Source organism: Pelodiscus sinensis, chromosome 2 (assembly GCF_052426305.1).
Source record: "Pelodiscus sinensis isolate ZL-2025 chromosome 2, ASM5242630v1, whole genome shotgun sequence".
Lineage (NCBI taxonomy): Eukaryota > Metazoa > Chordata > Testudines > Trionychidae > Pelodiscus > Pelodiscus sinensis.
In genome coordinates this window covers 86,678,434-86,704,035 of record NC_143053.1, presented here as the reverse complement: position 1 = coordinate 86,704,035, position 25,602 = coordinate 86,678,434, and the positions used below count along the sequence as shown (strand labels likewise).

Sequence of the window (25,602 nt, the reverse complement as noted above, 5' to 3'; positions counted from 1 at the left end):
ATCACACAAAGATAAAGATAGTTAGAAGAGATCATCGAGCCTGATATAGCCACTAGTTAGGAGGGTGCTAAAGTCAGAAATCTATTTTTTCCTGTGTCAGTATATAGTGAGCAACTCTTCTCCACATACTTATTCCAATCATGGGGCTGACTACTTTTCTATCTGAATGGCAATTGCACACACACAAACGTACAGTAACTCCACACTAACAACTGCAGTTTGTCTTTTTTCTTAGTTTTTTTTCTTTACTGCCATTTAAAGTTTAATTTAAGAAAAATTGCCATAGAAGATTTTTTTAAATAATCACTTAGAATACTTTTGTGCACTTACAAGCATTTGATCAGAAATCAGATTTCAATTCCACTAAATATAAATAAAAGTTATTCATGTACTCTGAGAGAAAAGCCTCTAGCACACAAATCAGGAAAGAAGTGTTCAGGTTTCAATTCTGAGAGTCAGACTGAGTCTCTTGATAGGGTTCTGATGTATAGTAAATCCTCTGAAATGTGTCACCTGTGTAGTGAATATTTTTATTATATCTGCTTTCTACAGAGGAGTTAAAGCTATACATCTTCCTACAGAAGACAGAAAGCTACAAATCTTTCTTACAGGGCCTAAACACTCAGTTTTGCCCATTTAATGCCATACACTAATACTTTAGTCCATCAGATTAAAAAATGAATCCCAGTGGCTTGCTGCTGGCTTGTTTTTATACTGCCTCAGAAAACAGGCATATCCTGCGCCTGTACAGAGCTCTGCTGCCCCAGGTACCTGGGTTGACAGATATGATTCTAATAATAGCCTACAATAGGCAGACAAAGCAGTCCCTTCAACTGGACACAACACAGCATCATCCACTGTAGGGATGTAAAAGATTAGTCAAATAGTTGACTACTCGATAAGCCTAGGCTTCTCGGATCATCGAGTCGACTCGCATTTCTCCCCCCCCATTGTTGCCTCTATATCAGGCAGTGCTGGGGGGGAGAGCTGCCTTAAAAGCCAGTTTTCCCCCCAGCACTGTCTCTGTGAAAAAGGGGGACGAGGGAGGCAGAGGCGCTGCGGCTTTGCCTTTTAAATGTTTGTAAGAGCCACCTGGCTCTTACGCTGCATAGAGACTAAATGCAGACCTTCCTTTTTTTTCCCCAAAAGATGCTTATCCTATGTGTCGGATTGTTTTCTCCTACATGTCACTGACAAGATTGTGAGCACCTTCCTTCTGAAGAAGAGAGAGGATTCATGATAATTTTGTTTTTTGTTCCTGCAGGCAAGTGAAGGAACAAAGAGGTGCAGAGCGGGACCCAGCAGGACCCAAGGTAAGCCTTTGCCTTTTAAATTACATTTAAAAGGTAGAGCTGCAGCAGGGGTAGCGAGCTCCCCCCCACATCGACTAATTGAATAGTCGATGAAAATTCCATCAACTACTTGATTAGCTGATTATCTACAATTTAACATCCTTAATCCACTGTGACTTTGACTTGTTGGTTTAAACAGTAATCTACTCACCTGATGGGTTTAATACTGTTAGTGGGCTGTTTTATTTCCAAAAAGCATCTAGTGCAGCAGTAATCGATGTATCATTTTGAGGCACTGACCTAGCATCACGGCATTGTTACTTGAGTGAATGAGGAACTATTAGGGAAACACTGTGATGTTAAGTAACTTTTTCATATGCATATACCGATAAGTTACAGATACCTATACATTTCATCCTCTTTGCTGAACAATTACCAACCAACTCTTATAATAAAATAAAGGGCCAGATTCTCATACATGAATCGTCACCAGAACAAAGCTGAAGTTACTCATGGAGTAAGGCATGACGGAGGTGCAGTAGCCTGCAAGAACCTGGTCAAAAATAATGATCCCCTCTCTGATTCTCATGGACTTTTTATTCCAGTAATTGCTTAACAGTAATTCTCATCAATAACTTTCACTTAGCTCCAGACCAGCTTGGGAATCAGGCCTTTAAATAAAGTCACGTCTTTTGGCACAGATCTCGGGTATTGTACCTGCTCCAGACGACACTTGAGCTCAGTCCATTCCACCTCCCATGCTGCCTTGTCTGTGGCATACTGCTGCTGAAGCCCATGTCGCTCTCGTTCATCATCCCGGAGCTCAGAACGGAAGTCGTCCAACAATGTTTTCAGAGCATTTAAGAGCCGTCGGTTTTCACTAGCCTACAGAAACAAAAAAACAAAATTATTATGAATCCTCCCTATTCTTCAGAAGGAAAATGCTCATATTCTTGTCAATGACATGAAGGAGTAAACAATCAGGCACATAGGATAAGAAGTGACGAGCATCTTTTGAAAAAAAATAGGAAGGTCTGCATTTAATGTTCAAAAGAGACGATCCTGCAAGGTGCACAGCATCTTTTGTGGGAGTTGAGGGCACGCACATAGGGCCATACTTAGCTATTCGCAGAATACATAGTTGTGTAGGGTACCCAAAAATCTAGGGTACCACTGCGTCTTAATGTCCACCCACATGCCTCTTCCTATCCCTGTTCTATGGCTTTGCTTCCTCTGGAGAGGATCTTAACTTAAAAGTGAAAAGAGCTGCCAGACCTTTTAGCAGGGCACTGAACCTGTGAAACGATCCATTCAAATGGTAATGAAGCCATTCAAAAAGCATTTGCCAACCAAAGGTATATAATGTCAGTTTCTGAATCTGGATGCAAAACCCTGTTTAACTAGTTAACTGGTCAAACAGTACATTTAACCAGTTAACTACTTAACCAAGATCCCATAGGCAGAGGGACACTCCAACCTGGCAGGGATGGAGTGGCCCCTTGCCTGCAGCATATGGCACGGCAGCTGCACCTGGGCTGGAGTAGCCGCCCACCCATGGTATGGGTGGACCCAGATGGTCTGGAGCAGCTCCCTTGCCCCAGGTGTGGTGCAGGAAGTGGGGCTTGTCCAGCCCAGCCAGGCTACCAGTTAACCAGTAAACTGATTATATCCCTGTTTTTGAATTTACTGTGTTAGTCTGCAGGATCTTAATTTAAAATTTGCTTTAAAATGTCATTAATGTTCTGTTGAAGTAAAAATCTCTAAAAAATTACCCCCCGCACCGTACTGCCATTGGGCAGAGGGCACCAGTTGAATAGTACTGGGTAGTGCCCCATAAATGTTAAGGACATCCCAGGCACAGTTTCTTGAAGGAGGTACTCAGCATTTCTCAGGATTGAGGCCAGGGATGTAATTGTGTAGCTGAATAACCGATTAACCGATAAGCAAATGCTTATAGGTTCATGCTACAGACCAGTGTTTCTCAACCAGTGGTATGAATACCCTTAGGGGTACTCGAGAGAAGTCTGGGGGATACGTCAGTACAACTGAACTTGGGAGAAAACTGGATTTTTGTTTTAGTTTTATACACTTTATTATTGTTGTACTTTTTACACCCAAAACCTCCATCGCCCGCCTAGCTATGATTAAGTTGTTTAAACAAATGTGTTGCAATGGTAGAAAAAAAATGTGCGTGTCTGAAAACTGTAGGTACTGGGGGTACTTGTAATTTTTTTTAAAGGGGCACTTTATAAAAAAAAAGGTTGAGGAACACTACTATAGACTACACATATTTCCCTCCCCCCACCAGTAAATTTTTTAGCAGGCTGGCCAGCAGCCCAGCTCAGTCCTGGCTCACACTGGGTCTGGGACCTACCCCAGCTGTGGCTCTGCATTTAAAGTGTATTAGGACTCAGGCGGGCAGGCAGCCTGGCTCAGTTCCAGCTCACACTGGGTCCGGGAGCTCAGACTGCCCCGCCCCCAGCCAGGGGCTGCTGTCTCCTTATCAGAGGTAGCAGCAACTGGGCAACAGGCAGCCAGTCTGCGAGGCGATTTGGTTTTTAAACTGGCTCCCTTCGCAGACAAGCTCCTGCCTGCCACCCTGTGCTGCTGCCTCTGATAGAGCAGCAGCAGCGCAGAGTGGCAGGGAGCTCCTCCGGTGTAAGGCTGGAGTGCACTGGCTGTAGGGCCCGCCCCTGGGGACTACAGAATAGTTGACTAACCAATAAGAATTCACGAGGTTACTCGACTATTCAAATCACCAATATTTAACATCCCTAATTGAGGCCACAAATTATAACTTCCGTGGCTCTTAATTTAAAGCTAAGAAATAAATTTTTATCTTACATGTGCAACTCTGTGTCTCATACAGACATCCGATGAGCACCAAACTCAAGTATAGGTACTTTACAGAAGATGCTAAAGGATTCATTTCCGATGCTCTGGCATTACAGACAATGTTTGACAGTCTCCATTTGGAGCAAAGCAGCACTGTTTCGATCCAGAGTGATTCATTATTCTGCTCAGCCCTGCGCACTTCTGTATAGAATGGCACCGAGTAAGGGTGTAGTTTGTTTTTGGACGCAAATATGCTATCGGTATGGGGTCTACTTTTCCTCTTTCTGCATATGATCAGAGAACAAATACCTGTCCAAATACAGTAATGGGAATCTTTTTGTTGCATTTAAAATGTTCTCTGACAGTCATAGAAAACCAGGCAAAACCAAGCAAAGTAAAAGTTTAGATCGGGATTAACCTGATAGCTGGGCAAATACTGAAAAATAATTCTGTGCATAGTCATTCAGATCTTTATATAAATTCATTCTGTCAACATTCACAAGCCTTTTGCAGTTTGCTTTCTGCAAATATTTTAGTGGTTAAGCAAAATATTGGAGAATATTTGGGAAAAGTTCATCTTCAGTCAGTCAGTAAATCAAATGCAATTCCCCAAAACCTGTTTCTAATAGTCGGACTCCTCCAATTAAGGAACAGAAATGTATAATGTGATTAATGTGATGAATCAAAGCTCCAAATCAAAATTTCAAAATAAATGTCTCACAAATGAGCTACAGAATTAGAATTATGCACACAATCTACCCAACACGTTAATTTGAATAGCAATGCCCTTTAAGAAAATTACAATCTGTTAGCAAACAATTTATGAGCAGAAAAGCTAGGAAAACTCATTGACTAAACTCATAACAAATTATTCAGCTGGCTTTCATTAATGTGTAAGTTAACACTGCTACCTTGGGAAGACTTAAATTAGCTGATTTGATGCATGGATGCTTGACTAATTCTCTGTGTTTTCTCACTAAACTTTGTCACTTTTTGACTTCTACCTATTCTTCTTGTCTGGTGACTGATGAAATTCAAATATGGGGGCTATTTTCAGATTGGGTAATTCATGCTTGCAGAAATTTAAACAAGACACAAAAAGGACTCACATTGCAAAATTCAGATCTATATTTGCAACACCCCAAAGTCTAGGTGTGGCTGTATCTGCAGTACTTTGTAAAGATACAGGCCATCTGAAAATTCCAGATGTGGGTTTGGATTTTAAACTGTCCCTGAAGTTCAAGGCTATTTAGCTCTAGTTGCTTGGTTGGGACCCATGAGATCCAATATAAATATTTTTTCCATAATCATTTGCAATTATTGACCTAGATTTAAATTGTAAATGCAAAAAGTAGCTCATAAAACCAGAATTGCTATTCTATGTAAATCTCATATTGTTCTCTTCAGGGACTGGCTAAAATCCTCCAAGTGATCTCTTGGTACATAGACAATATATTGCAATAGAGATTCACACCACATTTTGCATACTTCAGTGCTATGGTTCTATAGCATGGACTTACAAATAGTCACATTAGAGAGCTAGAAGTCCCATTATATCAGCTATTCCATCCTACCAATGCAGGTTTACTCTTAATCTAATATTTTCTAGTATTTTGTCCGGTGTGGTTTGAAATACAGAATTGTGCATGTAAATGCTAATGAAACATGCCAAATATTCTTAGAAAAATTATAGTTGATATTATTCCAAACAATAATACTCCTGGGGGGATTCTGTGCATGCACACACACACACACACACACACACACACACACACACACACACACACACACACACACACACACACACACACACACGAAATTATGTGCCAAAAAAATAAAATTCTGCACACAATATTTTAAAATTCTGCAAACTTCCAGCATGCAATGGCTCCTGGCTGCTGGCCCTCTCCAGGGGAGCTGGCTGTACTGTGGGCTCTGCAGTAGAATCTGTAGCACGGGGCAATAGCCCCATCTCTAGGAGTAGGGCTGGAAGCTAGTGCACACCGATGAACAATGTAACCATACCAGAAACCACCCCAACCCCGACTCAACTTACTCATAGACTCCAAGGTCAGAAGGGACCATCATGATCATCTAGTCTGACCCCCTGCACAATGCAGGCCACAGAATCTCACCCACCCCCTCCTAGAATAATCCTCTCACATATAGCTCAGATATTGAAGCCTTCAAATAATTTGAAGACCCCAAGATGCAGAGAATCCTCCAGCTGTGATCTGTACCCCATGCTACAGTGCCCTCTATTCCAAAACCCGTGGCCTCACATCCCATTCTGGAGCTCTCTCCTGTACCTCAAATCCCTGATCCCCAGCCCTACTCCACAGCCCACACCCCCAGCTGGTGCCCTCACTCCCTCCCCTATTACCCCAACTCCCTGCCTCATCCCGTAGCACCCTCCCACACCTGGAACACTCATTTAGAACCAAACCCCTCATCCCAACCCCTTGTCCCAGCCCAGTGAAAATGAGGTTGGGGGAGAGTAAGCTACTGAGGAAGCGGGAATATAGTGAGTTGGGGGTGAGGCGTCAGAGAAGGGGTAGAGCAGGAGTGGGGCCTGGGAAAGGGGCGAGACTATGGTGTTCAGTTTGATGCCAAAAGAAAGTTGGCAACCCTAGTCCAAATACCTGTACCCCCTACCTCTCAAATTCCAGCTGCGTCCCCGCAGGCCCAGACACCCATACCCCTTCTCCTCCCAGGCCCAGTCATCTATCCTCCTTTCTCTAGAGCCCAAGAATCCAGAGAGAGAAACAGCACGATATTTGGTCTCAGGCTTGCATGAAATTCCCTGCATGCCATTGTCTCCTTCCCTTCCCTGGGAACTAGGGATGTAATAGTATAGTCGATTAACTGATTAACCAGTAAGCAAAAGTTACAGGTTTAATGCTATAGACTACACACATTCTCTCTCCCTGCCAGTACATTTTTTAGCAGGCTGGTCAGCAGCCTGGCTCTATCCCAGCTTGAGCCAGGTCAGGGCCGGCTCTAGACACCAGCAAAACAAGCAGGTGTTTGGGGCGGCACATGTCCAGGGGTGGCATTCTGGCCAGCCTTACCGCGCAACGCAGGCCTGCCTGTGGCCGTCCAAGGCAATGGGCGGGGCGGCAGAGCCAGCGGCCTGCAGGGGGAGTGCGCGCTCTTGCTGCCCCATGCGGCCGCCTGGGAAGAAGGGTCAGCGCCTCAGTGTTGGGCGTGGAGGGAACCTCTATTACCTCCTCCGACTACAGAAACAGCCACGGCCCCGCGCCCTGAACTGGCGAGATCCCCCCACTCCCCGCTCTAGCTCTCTCCCCTCAAATGCAGCACCCCGCTGGCTCACCACCACCCACAACCCACCCGGCCTATAGCCTGCTCGGCCCCTCTCCTGCCTCGCCTCACCACACGCGGCCGCTGAGCTGTCAAGCCCAAGAGCAGCGGCACTTTGGGAATCAGCGAGTGACCCACTCCCCCAGCCCACAGAGAGCTCCCACTGCCCTGGAGAAGTGCGGGGGCTGGGACAGCATGACCAGTGGGGCACGCAAAGCCTGTGGCCATTGGGAACCGCGCCGAGGGGTGAGGCAGCAGCTCCTTTTCCCTCCCTCCCTCAATCCCCCGGTGGGTGTCGGGTCGGGAAGGCAGAGTCGGGGCACGCCTGCTGCTGGGAACTTGGGTGGCAGTGGCACAAGAGCGGCTGCATGTTGGTTTTGTTTTTGCCAGCTGTCCGGAGGGGAAAGGGGTGTGTATATGTGTGTGTGTGTGTGGGGGGGGGGTGTCAAGGGGATCATCTGTGGGGTAGGGGGGCTTTCCGAACAAAATAAGGGCGGGTGAAGTCCGAGTGATCGTCCAGCCAGGCTTCCACCACTTCCTGCTGAGGCAGGGGCGGGCAGCTGCGCTCCATGGTCATCCCCGCTCGGATTGCCGCCACGCCGCTTGCTGTTGTTGATTTCACCGCCCGCCCACCACCTCCCCCCTTCCCTCTGGCCTCTTGTCTAATCAGCACCAGGAGAGTTCAGGAGACCCTCCTCCTGCTCCGTGCAGAGCTTGGACCCTGGCGTGCAGCCAGCGCCCCATCCAGCACTTTGCCTCTCTTCTGCTCCTAGGTGTTTGCCCGGGTTAGCCAGCCAACTGCATTACCGCACCGGCCCCTCAGCACATCCGCAGCACCCCGGTGAGCTGCTGGCCGCAGAGTCTCTTGCGGCGGCTGCAGGCGAGCCCTGGCCTGGCGGCTCTTCTCTCACTCCTATTTTCTCTAAATTTAAGCCTCCACATTTGTAAATTGTAGGCTAAATGCCTGACCCCAGTAAGATTCACACAGCTCTCTAATCTTAGGATGCGTCTAGACAGCACCCTTCTGTTGGAATAAGCTACGCAATTTGCGCTATGCAAATTGCATAGCTTATTCTGAGTCTAGGTCGAAAGAGCCTCTTTTGAAATTTGGCACTGTCTGCACAGTGCCAAATTTCAAAATAAGGCACAATTTCAACAAATCCCTTAACCCTGTTACAGGAATGCTAGAATAGTGCACCTGCAGTCTTCCAGTATCCCAAAATAGTGCCGCAGTCTAGACATACTCTTAGATTCTCTCTCTAGAAAGCCATCATGATATTGAGGGCTAGAAGAATAATTATAAGGTTTAGGGGTTCTACATTTATGACAAAAAGTCGGGCATGAGATACATCAAATATTGTAGTTAAGGAGACTGTAGATGAAGTGCAATTATTAACATGCCTACTTGTTTGTTTCCCGTTTTAGCATTTCTTATGCTACATCTCCCATAAAGAGGCAGGTTTTATGGAAAGGGGAAAAGAGGAGTTTAAAAAGAGTGGCCTATTTTCTAATCACGTAGGATTAAGAGATATTCAAATAGTGTGGAAGTAATCTCATTGCATAAGTCCAATGCGGTATTTTCATAAACTTGTGATGGTGCCTGAAAAACTGCAGCTAGAGCAGGTACCCAGGAACACATCTGCAAGTTCTTGTGTGCTGGACAGGTGGAATCCAGTGCAGTCCCAAATACTTTGATGCAGAGTTTAGGAATATGGACTGGAGGTCTTGGTAACTGGCCCAGCTCATAAACTGGCTTTACAACTATGCAACCTGAGGGAACAGATTCTCTGTAATTCTCAGGCAATTCTCAGGAAATCCAAACGTCTGGGCTCTGTGTGCGATTCATGAATTTCATCTGTAGTTATAATAAAGTGGTGCAAACAGAAAGGGAAACAACATGAACTTCCCTAATTTGTTTTATAATTGCCTCAGAAGGCATGTTCACAGCTGCAGAGAAAGGGAAGTAGGGGGACTCATGCCACTTTCACTCCTCTCTGAGGGCGCTCCAACATTTCCACGCATGCTGTGGGAAGGGGACATGAGAGTTTGGCAGGGAGAGGGGAAAGGAGACGGAATTCGGTCAGTGGGGGGAGGTGGGAGAGGGGAGCGGACTGGGTCCTGTCGGGAGGGGGGGGATCCAGTTTGGCTGGGAGGGAAGAGAGGGTGCAGGGTGGATTAGGTGGGGGAAAGCAAAGGGGGCGGACTGGGTCTGGTCATTGACGGGTCGGGTTTGCCTGGGAGAGGAGAGAAGGTAGAAACTGAGTTTGGTGGGGGGGGGGGGTCGGGATGTGTGTGGACGGGGATTTGTGTGGAGGGGAGACAGGATGTAGGCTGGAGGGCGTGGTGGGAGTCAAAGAGCCGCAAGGTGAAAGGGGCACTTTCCTCCTCAGGGCCTGTTCTGCAGCAGTGGGCCAAGGGTGAAGGGGTAAAGAGGAAGGTGGCCAAAATTGTTTTTGCTTGGGGCGGCAAAAAAACCTAGAGCCGGCCCTGCGCCAGGTCCGGGACTTACCCCTGCCATGGCTCTGCATTTCAAGTATATTAGGAACCAGGCTAGCAGGGCAGCCTGGCTCAGTTGTGGCTTGTGCTGGGTCCTGGAGCTCATCAGTGTCTTCTATACCACCTGGGTCTAGCAGCACTGCAGTCCATTTCTGTGGGGGGAAGGAAATTCTCCCTGCACAACATTAATTTCTCCAAAATTCTGCATTGTACAGTGGCAAAGAATTCCCTCAGGAGTACCATATGGTTCACTAGGAAAGAAAATGCCATACACATGGGGAAATGTCTGCAGGTGACTCACTGACTTAACTGTAATCTGTTTAAACTGAAGGAAAAAATGAGTTGCTACATGCAATACTGTATAGCATAGAGTTTTAAAACAGGCACAACCAAAGAAGCAGAATTAAGATCACTGCTATAATGCAGGTTAGAACATTACACATTATCACATGCTGCATAGGCACATAACATCACCTATTTATCAACATGTCGATGTGATGTTACAGTTACCACCAGGTGTTTTATTCTGGTGTGCAATGAGGGCCAGATATTCAGAAAACTCAGCTCTTGTTTAGAGGCCAAAAAATAAGTGGGTGTTTTGAAAATCTGGTCTCAGTATCACAACGGAAAATATTAGATTGGGAGCACTTGAAAATCATAAGCGTCCATGAGGCAACTTAACACAATTATGTTATTCTGTGATTTCTGCTGTGGCCTGGCAATTTTTCTAGAAATTTAACTGAAAGATTGATTTCCTTGTTCCAAGTGGGAAAAGGGACAGAATTAAAAGCTATAGGAAAATAAGAGCATTTTGCACTGGAACGTAGGCTAAGTCTACACTAGCATTTTACTACGCTGTAACTTTCTTGAAACAACTCTCCTTGCCAACCACAAGTTACAGCACTGTCAAGTGCCAGTGTGAACCAGGTTACAGCACTGGGAGTCATGCTGCCAGCTCTGTTAGCTACTCCCCTCATGTGCTGTGGCCACATTTTCAGCTTAAAGTGCTGCTGTGGCTGCGCTTTAAGCTTTTAAGTGCAGACAAAGCCTCAGTAAATCCTTCTGGAGCATCCCCTTTGCATGGTCCGAATATTCCACAAAACTATTCAGCACAAGTTCAAAGGTATCCTCTCTATGGCCACAGGCCAAACATTTTAAGGCTCTCTACTCTTTTTCACTACAGGATATACCAATCCTCTTGCCTCAGGGCAAACACACAAACTGTGAAAGACACTAAAAATATATCAAATATACATAATTTATGATAAACCAATTTAACCTGTAGACTAGACGATTTCTCCTCTGCACTAGGGATGTTAAGTAGCTATTAATTTGCTAGTTGAGTCCCGTGCTGGCCCCAAGCTCCATGCTGCTCTTCCGCTTTGAAATGCACAAGAGCCCTTACTGGGGAATCTTGTACATTTCGTCGCTGGCACACCACGTGGAGCCCGTGGTCCCCAGCTAATTCTGAATTCCACCCGGCATTTCAAAGCATCGCCCAGAGACCGAGGGTCAGCTGATCCTGAGCTCCATGTAGCATTCAAAGTGGCAGTGCCACATGGAGCAGCTGACCCCAGGCTCTGAGCAGCACTGCTGCTTTTAAATAGCCCCATTTTCTTCCTCCCCCTTTGCTACCTCTATCTGATAAAGGCAGTGGGGGAGGGGGAGGAGGAGAGACTAGTCCTGTAGGGTATGTCTACACTACCACCCTAGTTCGAACTAGGGTGGTTAATGTAGGCAACCGGAGTTGCAAATGAAGCCCGGGATTTGAATTTCCCGGGCTTCATTTGCATATTGCCGGGCGCCGCCATTTTTAAATGCTAGTTCGGACTCCGTGCCCGCGGCTACACGTGGCACGAACTAGGTAGTTCGGGTTAGGCTTCCTATTCCGAACTACCGGTACACCTCGTTCCACGAGGAGTAACGGTAGTTCGGAATAGGAAGCTTAATCCGAACTACCTAGTTCGTGCCACGTGTAGCCGCGGGCACGGAGTCCGAACTAGCGGACATTTAAAAATGGCGGCACCCAGCAATATGCAAATGAAGCCCAGGAAATTCAAATCCCGGGCTTCATTTGCAACTCCTGTTGCCTACATTAACCACTCTAGTTCGAACTAGGGTGGTAGTGTAGACATACCCTTACATCCCTACTCCCCACCAGAAGCTCTCATCCTTCCCTCTTCTTCCTCTGAAGCAAAAAAGACACTTGCCAGATCAATTGTCTTTCGTTCTGGTTAAAAACTGGAACACTCTCCTGGACTACTTCCTCTTAGTTACCTAAGTTGCCTCCCCACACTGATGGGGTCTAGGATTTAGCCCTATACAATGAAGCCAAGCTACAGAGACACCCTCAGTTGGAAAAGAGGGAGAGATTTTCAAAGGCAAAAATGTCAGTTAGGCACCTAACTGAGTTAATGGAGGATAAAGGCCTAACTGCCACTTGGACTAGCAGCCTTTTGTATCCTGAAAATCTCTCCTGTAGTCAAAGAAAAAAAGTAGTTTTGGGCATTACACCTGCCTCTCTGCAAGTCCCATTGTGAATTTGCTTTGTTTTACAAACCTATTTTTCTACATTTAAAAAATACCTCCATCCCCCATTGTGCAGAGTAAAGATTGACATGAACTGAGTGACTGTACAGGGAAAACAATGAAAATAATCACTTACAAAATGCTGTTAAATGCACTTCATAAACTAACAGGGAAGAAATATTCCTTTTCAAATCTGTTTTAGTTCTAGTGATCTCAGGTGCAAACTGTAACTGTGATAGGTAACACATTTCAGGCAGAAGTGTTATTTTTAAATTGATTGTGTTTGCCACCGGAATCATAGCTTTGAGGTGCCTGTCTGTGTGTGTAACATTTCAACCATAAATTCATGTAAAAACCTAGGTTTATTTAATAAACAAAAAGTAATTAGCTGTTCTAGAGAAGAGCCACAATATAGATCTGTAGAGGTCTAATGCCTATTTCAACAGCAGTGTTTCTCAGAGTGAGCTGCAGGCCCACTTTGGGAAAGCCGCTAGCAGGCCTGCACTGTTTTTTTTTAACTAAAGGGTTCATAGCCACAGAGTCTTGCGGCTCCCATTGGCTCTGGTTTGCCATTTCCAGTCAAGTGTGGAATCTCCATCACTGGAGATATTTAGGAGCAGGTTAGACAGACACCAGTCAGGAATGATGTAGACAGTGCCTGGTCCTGCTGTGAGGGCAGGGGACTGGACTCGATGACCTCTTGAGGTCCCTTCCAGTTCTAGTGTTCTATGATTCTAAGGGGGGAGGTGGGAAGCCGCATGGCCTAAGCTGCTGCTTCCATGGCTCCTCTTAGCTGGAAATGTTGCACTGGTGCCAATGGGGGCCATGCAGCTCTGGGGCTACAGGCCCATTAGATAAACAAAGCATCACAGACCCACTAACAACTTTCCCAAACGGGCCCGTGGTCCACTTTGAGGAATGCTGCTTTACCGGAGTACTTGGAAGCTCACTATAGATACTGCCATTTCCTATGGCTGCTGGGGTTCCAACTAACTTGCCAATATAAATGCAATCTCATTCCTTTAATCTCCTCAAAGTCCCTTCTGCTTGAAATTACTCATCTACCTTCTGCAGGGTTGTCAGAGAGGCTTTTTTGTTTGTTTGCTTGCTTTGAAAAGATCAGGAGAAATTTTAGAAAATTCTTTGACTTTTGTTGGTACAGCCACAGTGTTTAAAATGGCGTTGTGCAGGAATTTCACATTTATTTTAAGAGTCCTTTGAAGAGGTCTAGGGCTCAGTCCTGCATGTTTCAAACTGCTCAGGACTTGACCCAGCAAAGCATGTGAACATATATGGTACTTAATTTTAAAAAAATGAGCAACTCCACTGATATTAAAATAATGGCTTTTATGTCCTTCCTGCTCCTTCCACGGGCCAGCGTATTGGATGAAGCCAGGGGAAACGGGGAATGGTGGGGTTTCCTTGCATGCAGGTGAAACCCTGGTTAACATTACAGGTTGTCTCAGTGGGGACACTGGCTGCCACTACACTGTAGACCAGAGGAGTCCCGACTGATGTATTGCTGACCTAAGAGCAGAGTAGCATAAAAGTAGCTTAACGCTACTGCGTGCCTGTTTGCTACAGCCAAGGATGCTTACAGCAAGTTTTCATGATCAATGATTTTATCTGCATTCAGCAAATACCTCACCCTCCAAGAAAATTCCCAGGGATAAAAAAGTAAATATTAAGACTATTTGGATGTGTTGTTAGAAACCCATGATCTGACCCCACCTCTTTCCCCTCCAGCCTGGAGAAGTTGGGGTCCAAGTAGCAAAGCAAACATTAGCTTGGGATCATCTCAGTCCATTTTATTCCCCTTGAGAATTTCACGTATCATTTCAGAAGAAGCCAGGGAAGAACCAGAAGCTTGCTGTGACAGGGCATCACACACAAAGGTCAGGAGCAGCCGCAACAGAGGGGATCCCAAGAAGCTCCCCCTCTGTGGTCGTGGAGCCGGGCAAGAGTGGAGCTGGATCTTGATGCAAATCATTTGAGTACATTTCAATATTAACTACTATTCCCCATGGCTTTCCTTTTTTAAACCAAGCTTTGAAAGAAAGATAAATATTGTAAAAGCCCAAAATATAACTGGGGATTTTGCTTGTACCTCCAGAGCACAAAATATGAATATATTCATTTCTATTGCACTTTATGGAGGGAGCAGAAATAAGTGAACTTTCTTCTTCTCTGTTCTCACATTACGCAGCAGGCATTTCACCCCTTCCACTTAACCAACATGGCCCCTTCCCTAGGCAACACTCACCAACCCACCTACCCTCATACACCGCTTCAAGCAATATTAAAAGACACCCTCCATTGGGATACTAGCCTCATTTTGCTGTTTGCTTCCCTGCTGCCTTTCTTCTCTGCTACTGTATGTTACTAGTTCTATGTCAGTTCTTTGCCTGAACTTTGGATACAACTCATACTGGAGTCCCTGTCTGAGGCAGTAAGTCAGCAATATGAAGAGCTGGATTATGTCAGGAAGGACAGGCTGAAGTAATAGTCAAGTGAAGTGTGCACGGAAGTGACAGACAGGACTGCTCCTCTCAAGAGTCTTTATCTACCCAGTAGCGAGAATCAATCTCTCCCCTTTCTCCACCTCTCTCCTTACCTACAAAGGCTACGTCTAGACTGCATCCCTCTGCTGACAAAGGGATGCAAATCAATCACCTCATTTTTTGAGGAGTACAGGGTCTGCCGAAAAAGCTCCCTGCTGTCAGCAGAGCCACGACTACACTTTACTTTCACTTTCAAAAGGATGCGTAATTAGCACAGTGCCCAAACGTGAGTATGCAAATGAAGCCGGGATATTTAAATCCTGGGCTCATTTGCACTTCTGAAGTGCCTAATCTACATTCCTCTGTCAACAGAGGGGTGTAGTCTAGACACAGCCTTGGAGATTAACCAACATTTTCAGGGTTAAAGACCTGAGCAATATGGAGTAAATCTTCTAGTATCAAATAACTGTGTTCACCAAGTAGACTAAATTAGTCTACAAATGAATAAAATAATATAAACCAGTATCTGCTCAAAAAGCCTCAGCCATATATTAGCTTTTCAAGTGCGGCCTTAAACAGCAATCTTATCAATCAAGACTATATGAATAAAATATGTGTTCTCTGAAAGAATTATTACTCTGAGATTAATCTCAATTAAAGTGGCAATGGTGGTAAGTAGCATGCATATAATTCGTTTTTGTAAGTATTACGTGCTCTTCTAATTCAGCATTTCCAGAAATCTCACTTAAGGAAATGACTCATAGTAACAGATCATGTCTCAGTACCACTGCTGATAGAAACATGTTCTTCTCATGAATACTGCACGGGACTCCAGTGGATTTGAGAGGGCAAACCAAGTTTTCTACCTTCTAACCAGGAAATAGGTGCGGTGTGGCTACTGCAAGAACATCAAGTTTGCTAAATGTTATTATTTATTTTGAGAGTTATCCTGTATTTCAAGGGGGGACATGATAGCAGTTTTCAGGTATCTACAAGGGTGTCATAAGGAGGAGGGAGAAAACATGTTCATCTTGGCCTCTGGGGATAGAACAAGAAACAATGGGCTTAAACTGCAACAAGGGAGGTTTAGGTTGGACATTAGGAAAAAGTTCCAAACTGTCAGGGTAGTCAAACACTGGAATAAATTGCCCAGGGAGGTTATGGAATCTCCATCTCTGGAGATATTTAAGAGTAGTTTAGATAAATGTCTATGAGGGATGGTCTAGACAGTATTTGGTCCTGTCATCAGGGCAGGGGACTAGACTTGATGACCTCTTGAGGTCCCTTCCAGTCCTGGTATTCTATGATTCTGTGATTCAGTGTCTAGTATGCTTCATGACATGCATTACACTCCTCAGGTGCCAAGCTTTCTGTATTTGAGAGATACATTGAGAGTTAAAACAGTCTTCTCTACTGGGTTTCCAGCTAATTATTATTGGTAAGAAAGGATCATACCACTCTCTAATGCAAAAAAAGGAAATCTCACTGCAGGTTAATTCTGACCCTGTAACAAATTTAGAGCTCTGTAAAAGCCATATTTCACTACACTGTAGCCAGAGATCGGCGTTCTCAGTTACTGAAGGTCAAAAAAGCAAAGGCAAAACTATAGACCGGTCAGTTTAACGTCTGTCCCAGGGAAGATAATGGAGCAGGTAATTAAGGAAATCATATGCAAACACTTGGAAAGTAATAAAGTGATAGGGAATAGCCAGCATGGGTTTGTGAAGAACAAGTCATGCCAAACTAATCTGATAGCTTTCTTTGATAAGATAACGAGCCTTGTGGATAAGGGAGAAGCGGTGGATGTCATATACCTAGACTTTAGTAAGGCATTTGATACGGTCTCGCATGATATTCTTATTGATAAACTAGGCAAATATAACTTAGATAGGGCCACGATAAGGTGGGTGCATAATTGGCTGGATAACCGTAGTCAGAGAGTTGTTGTTAACGGTTCTAAATCCTGCTGGAAAGGGATAACAAGTGGAGTTCCTCAAGGGTCTGTTTTGGGACCCGTACTGTTCAATATCTTCATCAATGATGTAGATATTGGGATAGAGAGTACGCTTATTAAGTTTGCAGATGATACCAAACTGGGTGGGGTTGCGACTTCTTTGGAGGATAGGGACATAATTCAAAATGACCTTAGCAAGTTAGAGAAATGGTCAGAGGTAAACAGGATGAGGTTTAATAAAGAGAAATGCAAAGTGCTCCACTTAGGAAGGAACAATCAGTTCCATACATACAAGATGGGAAGCGACTGTCTAGCAAGGAGCATGGCGGAAAGGGATCTAGGGACCACAAGTTGAATATGAGTCAACAGTGTGATACTGTTGCAAAAAAAGCAAATATGATTCTAGGTTGTATCAACAGGTGTGTTGTAAGCAAAACTCGTGAAGTCATTCTGCCGCTCTACTCTGCACTAGTTAGGCCTCAGCTGGAGTACTGTGTCCAGTTCTGGGCGCCACAATTCAAGAAAGATGTGGAGAAATTGGAAAGGGTACAGAGAAGAGCGACAAGAATGATTAAAGGTCTAGAGAACATGACCTATGAAGCCAGGCTTCATGAACTGGGCTTGTTTAGTTTGGAAAAAAGAAGATTAAGGGGGGACATGATAGTGGTTTTCAAATATCTAAAAGGGTGTCACAAGGAGGAAGGAGAAAATTTGTTCCTCTTGGTTTCTGAGGACAGGACAAGGAGTAATGGGCTTAAAGTGCAGCAGGGGAGGTTTAGATTGGACATTAGGAAAAAATTCCTAACTGTCAGGGTGGTCAAATATTGGAATAAATTGCCAAGGGAGGTGGTGGAATCTCCCTCTCTGGAGATATTTAAGAACAGGTTAGATAGACATCTGTCAGGGATGGTGTAGATGGAGCTTGGTCCTGCCTTGAGGGCGGGGGCTGGACTCGATGACCTCTTGAGGTCCCTTCCAGTCCTATTATTCTATGATTCTATGATTCTATACCCCAGTTGTACACAGGCTGTAAGAACACTAATGCAGCTCTCTATAGACTGGAGGAGGGGGGGAGCAATAATTTTCACAAGGGGGCCATTTAATTAATTCCGAGAGTTTCCGAGAGTGGATCTATTAGATCACACAGCCATCCCAAATACTGTACTAGTAGTATAGACCAGTTTATGTCCTGAGGATCCTCACACAGAGGCGCCCCCCTGAGAATCAGCACCCTTCCACATAAATGCAAAGCAGGATCATGCCCCTTCTACTCCAGACTCCATGGAGAACTTAGATGGAAGATGGAAGTTAAAGGGAATAATAACTTACTGCATTTTGGTTTACTCTCCTACTGGAACACTTGATAACTGTACCTTGTATACTCTTTTGTATTACTTATTTATGTAATAATATAAAGTAATAAATAATATAATTTATTAAATACTAATAAATAATAAATACTACTACTACTACTACTACTAATTATTATTATTACAGTTTTACTCTATTTAATATATTCAATACATAGCCTTTGAGCAGTTTAAAAATATTCCCAATCTGAACCCTAATTGTTGATTTCATTCCATTCACTAGATTAAATTCCTCACATTTGCCTAGTCCAACCCCAAGCTAGACATAGCACAGGAGATCACTGAGGGGAACAGATAAGGTTTGTTTTTACCATTTGCATAGGATGTGCAATGACATTACAGAACTTTGGCATTACTTTTCCTTCATTTTAAGGAAGACATTAAAATAAATACATGTGCAAGATTATTAAATTATTTAAAAGCAATAAAAATCATATCCCCTTCTCTAATGGCTAGATGGTAAAATGCAATCGAATTGCTCAGGAAAGAGTAGTATGTAAATTCTGCAAGCCATCAGATATTGATATATTTTTCTGGGCAACAAGCCACAAAAGGAAATGTGATTTTTCACTCCTAGCATCTGCCAAGAGAACAGCAGTCATCACATGACTCTATATTAAATATAGATATTAATGGATGAAACCCATTAAAGCTGCTGTGCAGTTAGGATTTCAGTTCTATGAACAATTTCAGGTAAAACAGAATAGCAGCAAAACAAAATGAGTAGCATTAAAAAAATCTAGAGCATTAAATCCCAGGGCACAGCATGTAATTTTCAATTCTGGTGTGGTACCTGCTTTTGATGCTGCAATAGTTCTGCAGTCTGCAGCTGTGGTCCACGGTCACTGCTCTCTGCTATGGAATGTGGGGAATAATCTGTCAGTGCAAACACAAGGTCATCCTCCTCCTCATCTCGTTCTGGATCATCTCCCTTTTGTTCAGACTGATTGCCAAATTCTGGTAGGGCATCGAGGTGCTCAATCTAAAATGGAAAGAGAAAAAACTCCACAGACCCTGTTTGTATATTAACTGTAGTGACAAAAAAAAAATCTGCTGAAGACTGGAGAAAAGGTATCTCCTTGAGTGTTGCAATTTATTAAATCACATTCTGCAAGCCAGTGAGAATGCTGTTATATAGCATAACATGAATACAACCTGGCACACTGAAATCACTGAAGCCATAGAAAAGATGTTTTTCTACTAGGGCTATGTCTAGACTGCAGGCTCTTTCGAAAGAGCCTCTTTCAAAAGATCGCGTCTAGACTGCAGGCGGATCTTTCGAAAGAGAAATCCGCTTTTTCGAAAGAGAGCACCCAGCGAGTATGGAAGCTCTCTTTCGAAGACGGCCGCTTTATATTGAAGAACGCCTTCTTTCGAAAGAGGAACTTTCGAAAGAATGCGTTCTTCCTCGTAACTTGAGGTTTACCGCCATCGAAAGAAAAGCCGCGTTCTTTCGAAATAATTTCGATAGAACGCGGCTTGAGTCTGGACGCTACTTTTCCCGAAAAAAACCACTGAGTCTGGACACGGCCTAGGTGTGGATTTAGTTTACACAGAAGCACAATAGTTCAGTAGCACTTATAAATGGTCATTCCTGACTTGAAAATCATTTGTTCTGCTTAATTTGGCAACACAAACACCTGCGGCAATTGTGGGCCAGCAAATGCTGAAAGGACGTACATAAATATTAGCAAAACATTAAATCATTTAGATGTTTTTGGAATTATATGAATTTGAAAGATATTTCCCCCTCCCCAGGAATATTGGTTAGAGCAGCAGATTGAGAAAATCCCACTTTCCCAGTCTTTTTATTTAATAAGACCCAAACTTCCCAAAATCTGTAGTTGATTCTGAATGCCTTCTTTCAGAATGGTGCTTACTGTCTGAAAAATCAAACACCTTCTAAAGGGTTTCAGATTGGATATCCCAAATCACTAGTTCCCGTTGAAACTCCTGGCTGAAATTAATAGGTGTTTCATGGAGGTACACCACAATGATGATGTGAGAGCTGATGGGGATTTGTTTGTGTGGAAAAAAAGAATCCTCATAGAGGAATCACCGCTGAATTCCCACAAGAAGTTGTGTGACCATGCTGCCAGTAGGAAAACAAAGCACCTCTTCATTTGTATTCCCGAGGGCTTTTTGAGGAGCACACTGTACATAAAAGTGAAAAAAGCAACATCACTCAAACCATCCCAACAAACTTTAATCCATTAGCCCACTAAGGCACTTATCCTTCCAAATATAATTTTTAGGTCCCATTTTAGAGATCATATTTTCATGTCTATTTTAAGAGACATTTTTAGGACCAGGGATTTGCTCTCCACATGAGAGAACAGTAATACAGAGATGTAATATGGGTTATCCCTCTGTACACAACTATTTTTAAAAGGCCTGTAACTTTAGCTTCAAATTCCATTTTAGTCCCTTTTAAACTCACAATTATGGAGAGCTGGTGCAGCTCCAGAGTTGGTTGCGTTGAGGTTTGCATGCAAAACAGGGGCATCTGAATATGGTGCTCATGATAGAACTAGCAACTTCACTCATCCCTTGCAGTTTCATCTCACTGACTAAGACAGGCCAGTTACCTCCAGCATGTCCTCTCCTTCTTCTTCTATTTTCTTGCCTTGCTGCCAGTGTTTCAGTAGCCACTTCAGTTTGACATACAGGAGGAAGGTATTCTGCTTGAAATGCCCAAGTTCTTGCTGCATCAAACTTTTCTCCTGACTCCATGTCTTCTCCTCCAATTTATTCTGCAAAGTCAAGCTCTGCACCTCCAAATCTTTCCTCCGCAAGGTCTGCAGATGCTCCTCCTCCAACTTTAATGGAACAGCACACACAGTATCAATGTGATGCTGCTGATGGGTGAAACAAACTGAAACTCTAATTTTAGTCAGTATGAGCTACCAGTTTGGCAAAAGCCCTGACTTTTGAGGGATCAGAGGACCAAAGGATATAGCCCTCCATTAATTAATCTTATTCAATTTACCTGCTGAGGAAATGTACAGTTAATTCACTTTAAAGATGTATAAGAACAATGCTTCTACATAAAACAATTGTATGTCCCACATACTTTCCTTCCTCTCTTCATTGCATCTTTTCAATATGTTCCCTGCACAGTTGGCTTCATACAAAGCTCATCTAATGACTGCATTTCCACCTACTCCTATTGAATGAAAGTATAATAATCTCTACAAGACACAAGCATTCTAAATTTCCTCCCCTCCTTGCATGTTTACTCCTTCTGTCAAGAATGTAGCATCGTCCCACTCTCAAGCAACAGAGCTCCCTTGTCTTTCATATTTGGTATCAAACACAAGTCTTGGACTTTTTACATTAAGGATTCATACTTGAAGGGCTGTTTGAGCTGGCTCATGGTGAACTCCTACAGTTTCTGCTTAAGGCTGAAGCACAGATGTGCACTGTTTTTAAAGACACTAGCCTAGAGATACTCAGAATAGCCTAAGCGACAAGGAGTCCTGTAGCACCTTATAGACTAACAGATGTATTGGAGCATAAGCTTTCGTGGGCAAATACCCACTTCGTCAGATGTATGTAGCAGAAATTTCCAGAGGCAGGTATAAATATGCAGGCAAGAATCAGGCTAGAGATAACAAGGTAAATTCAATCAGGGAGGATGAGGCCCACTTCTAGCAGTTGATCTGGAGGTGTGAATTCCAAAAGAGGAAAACTGCTTTTGTAATTGGCTAGCCATTCACAGTCTTTGTTTAATCCTGAGCTGATGGTGTCAAATTTGCAGATGAACTGCAGCTCAGCAGTTTCTCTCTGAAGTCTGGTCCTGAAGTTTTTTTGCTTCAGGATGGCTACCTTTAAATCTTCTATTGTGTGTCCAGGGAGATTGAAGTGTTCTCCTACAGGTTTTTGTATATTGCCATTCCTAAGATCTGATTTGTGTTAATTTATTTTTATGCGTAGGGACTGTCCAGTTTGGCCAATGTATATAGCAGAGGGGCATTGCTGGCACATGATGGCGTATATTACATTGGTAGAGAACACTTCAATCTCCCTGGACACACAATAGCAGATTTAAACATGCATCTGACGAAGTGGGTCTTTGCCCACGAAAGCTTGTGCTCCAGTACATCTGTTAGTCTATAAGGTGCTACAGGACTCCTTGTCGCTTTTGCAGATCCAGACTAACATGGCTATCCCTCTGATACTTCAGAATAGTCTGACTGAGTTCCAACCCCATAAGCACCAAGAATAGTTCAGTTTCAAATGTAATCCCTATTATAATTTATCTAACATCAAACTTCGGTCAGAAAAGTCATTCTTCAATACAACTTCTTCCTGTTTAAGTGAAAAACAGGCAATGGGACTGACCTGAGTCACACAAAGTACTTCTCAGCAGTCGCATACTACTACATGAATGCCAATATGTATCTGTTTTAAGTGAATATGGATACTTATTATGGAGGAAAAACATTTAGAAAAGGAATGCAGATTAATTGTTTATATATGCCCTTTCATTATTGTTTTGTTTCCTATCATGAAATTCTATTAAATAACTGTCTCTCTTTTTAGCTACCAATCCAGTACAAATGAAAGCTATAGTAAACTAGCCATCATAATGGCTTACACCATACAGACTATATCCTGCAACAAACAACACATAGCTATGCAGAACACTTGGAAAGCTCATCTTCAAGAAAGTGGACAGAAAACCAGGCCAATAATTCCTATTAACAATAAAATAAAATATGCATCTAATTGCCCTTCAAAACATTCACAAACCTATCTGCGACCTGCCATTCCACGGTAAGCACTTTACTCAGTGATGAACTCTACTTCTCCCTTTAAAAACTTTTTGACTTGTCATAATGCAAAGACATAATCCCTATGCACATATACTAACAAAATTAATTATCCAAAATACACATACAACATACCTCTGTTAGAAGGATTTTGAAGTAAAACTGGTATATGAATAAACACTCAGTAGCAGTAAATCCTTGTAAATGATTGAAACCTAACAATGTGTATTTTACCGATCTTAAGAGTAGTTTAAAACAAAAATGGATATTATGGGCCAAAAGTGTGTGTATAACTCCCAATCATGCATATGGAATTGCACACAGAGGGCAAACTTTAATCCACTGCCATTTAATCTTGCCAGAAACAATATACTAAAAAGAAAATTATGGTAGGTTTAAATTTTTGAATGTGTAAATGAATATAACTGGGTTAACAGAACCTTGTTCCACTGAACTGAAATGAAGATTTGGTTAAGAACAGCAAGGCTCTCTGAATCATTTCCACCAAAAATCCTGAAAGGTTATTTAATAACAATATTAAGAGGATGGACATAATTTCAACTTATCTGGAAGAATGAAGAATCCAGAAGATGCCTTTATTCCATTATTTCTATTGCAAAATAAAATCCTGAATTTTCGGGGGGTTGAGTTACAGGCACTTCAAATCTGAGCGTTTGTATTGATTTTTAAAAGATATAATAGGCTAATTTAGCCCCATGCTTACTTTGACCCAGGGCTTGCCAGGGCTGAGCTGTAGCACCTCTAGTCTTGGCAGTTCATTGCCCTTGCACCTCAGAGTTTGAGGCATCAGTTATGAATGTAAAAAAAATTACTTGAGCCTCAACACCTAATTGCTTGATCCCCAGCACATCTTTTATTACAAATTAAGCACTCAACTCAGTTTATGATTCCATGCATTCCGGCATAGGGCCCTGATAGAGGAAATGCCATAGGGGGATTAAGCCTGTGACAGTGGATACCAACCACAAGTCAGAAAGGGGGCACTTCTGAAAAGGATGCATGACAAATGCAGCTGGGGAAGGAATCAATTTTGTGGCTCTCTACAATAGCCTCAATCAGCAGAGCTCCTATGGAGTCCACATGGCAATTACAGTTACTTTTGGCAGAAAACTGATAAAAACCAGTGGTGTGAACAATCAGGCACAATGAGCATATTTGGCATAGGGAAATGAGTCATGTATAATGAATTTGGTTCATTATGTACAGTTAAAGAAAAAGTTCAAATAAAGTATACAGTATTACAATCAATAAAGCTTGGCTTGTTGTGAGAACTACAGATTGCAAAACTAGTGGTTGATATTTTGTAGTCTTCAAAAAAGTGGGGTACCTTTAGCCAATTTCATGTTATGACCACTGGACAAGAGCAATAAAAGACAGGGAGGCAAAACTCGGAGAGATAACGAGGTCCTCCTGGACACGGATGTAATTCTGCTTACTTCAAAGAGTGTCCGATTTACACTAAGTGAGATCAGAATCAGGCCTACAACCCATCTGGTGTCCTGGAGTTCAAACAAGTGCTATTCCGCTGTCTAATGGAGAGATGAAGGGGTCATGATCACTTTCCATGTGACATTTCATTTCTCTGGGCCTCTCTCTCCCTTCACTAGTTTTGTCTATTTAAACTGTAAAGTCTTCGGAACAGGAAGTCTGTCTTTACTCTGTGTTTGTACAGAGTTGAGCATCATGGAGTCCAGTACTTGTCACAGACTCTAAGGGTATGTCTAGACTACATGTGTCTGCCGACTGAGGCATGTAAATTAGACATACCGACATAGTCAATGAAGCAGGGATTTAAATATCCCCCGCTTCATTAGAATAAAAAAGCTGAGCCGACACAACACGGTGGGCAGTTTGTTGGCACGAAGCAGCAGTCAAGACAGGGATTGGTCAGCAAGGAAAGCCTTTGCCGACCGATCCCTTATGCCTCGTGCAACTAGATTCTTCATTTCCTCAGATAAGTGAAAATAAATACATATATATGACACTTTTGGAAGTGAATAGTATTAACATGTAGACACAGTTCCTTTGTTTTTGACAATGTTTCATGGTGCATGCTCTGGCTAAATACCTATACCAGAGCATAGGTTTTGCATTTACCTGAATGATCCTCTCTGTAAACTTTTCTTGCTCTTCTTGGTGAAGTCTCGTCTCCTGCTCAAGTTGAGCCTGAAGCTCCTGTATCGATACATTCTGTACAGGTAAAACATGGGAATCCCTGAGCTGATCAGTAGGACAAAGGGACATGTTTAGTGGAAAGTGTGTGTTCATGGTGTAAAAAATCTGTAGGACTGACATTATTGTGACTTACTGTTACACATACAGTCATAAGCAAAGCAGGATGTGCACATATGTAGCAATGTTGTAAAGATGTGTGAGGATTCTTATGTGGCTTCCTAATCCTGCTGACCTTATATAAGCAGTCTTACTGAAGTAAACTACTACAGGGTTGCAGGATCAGACCCTGTTTATAAGCTACGTATAGTATCTGGTGGTACAGACAATCCACTG

The 25,602-nt window shown here is 43.2% G+C and overlaps 1 protein-coding gene across 5 annotated transcripts in view; it reads right to left on the bottom strand.

Moving 5' to 3' along the window:
• The window catches only part of MTCL1 (microtubule crosslinking factor 1), a 172,872-nt gene that overhangs the window by 25,968 nt on the left and 121,302 nt on the right, over positions 1–25,602 (bottom strand). For 2 of the 5 annotated variants that reach the window (XM_089776306.1, XM_075920965.2), the window contains exons 7-10: positions 25,192–25,314; positions 20,887–21,117; positions 19,092–19,280; positions 2,010–2,177 (exon numbers count right to left, since the gene is read on the bottom strand). In XM_089776306.1, coding sequence (XP_089632432.1) covers positions 2,010–2,177; positions 19,092–19,280; positions 20,887–21,117; positions 25,192–25,314 — 711 coding nt within the window. The remainder of the gene's footprint in view (positions 1–2,009; positions 2,178–19,091; positions 19,281–20,886; positions 21,118–25,191; positions 25,315–25,602) is intronic. The other 3 variants (XM_089776307.1, XM_075920967.2, XM_075920966.2) reach the window with 2 other exon arrangements.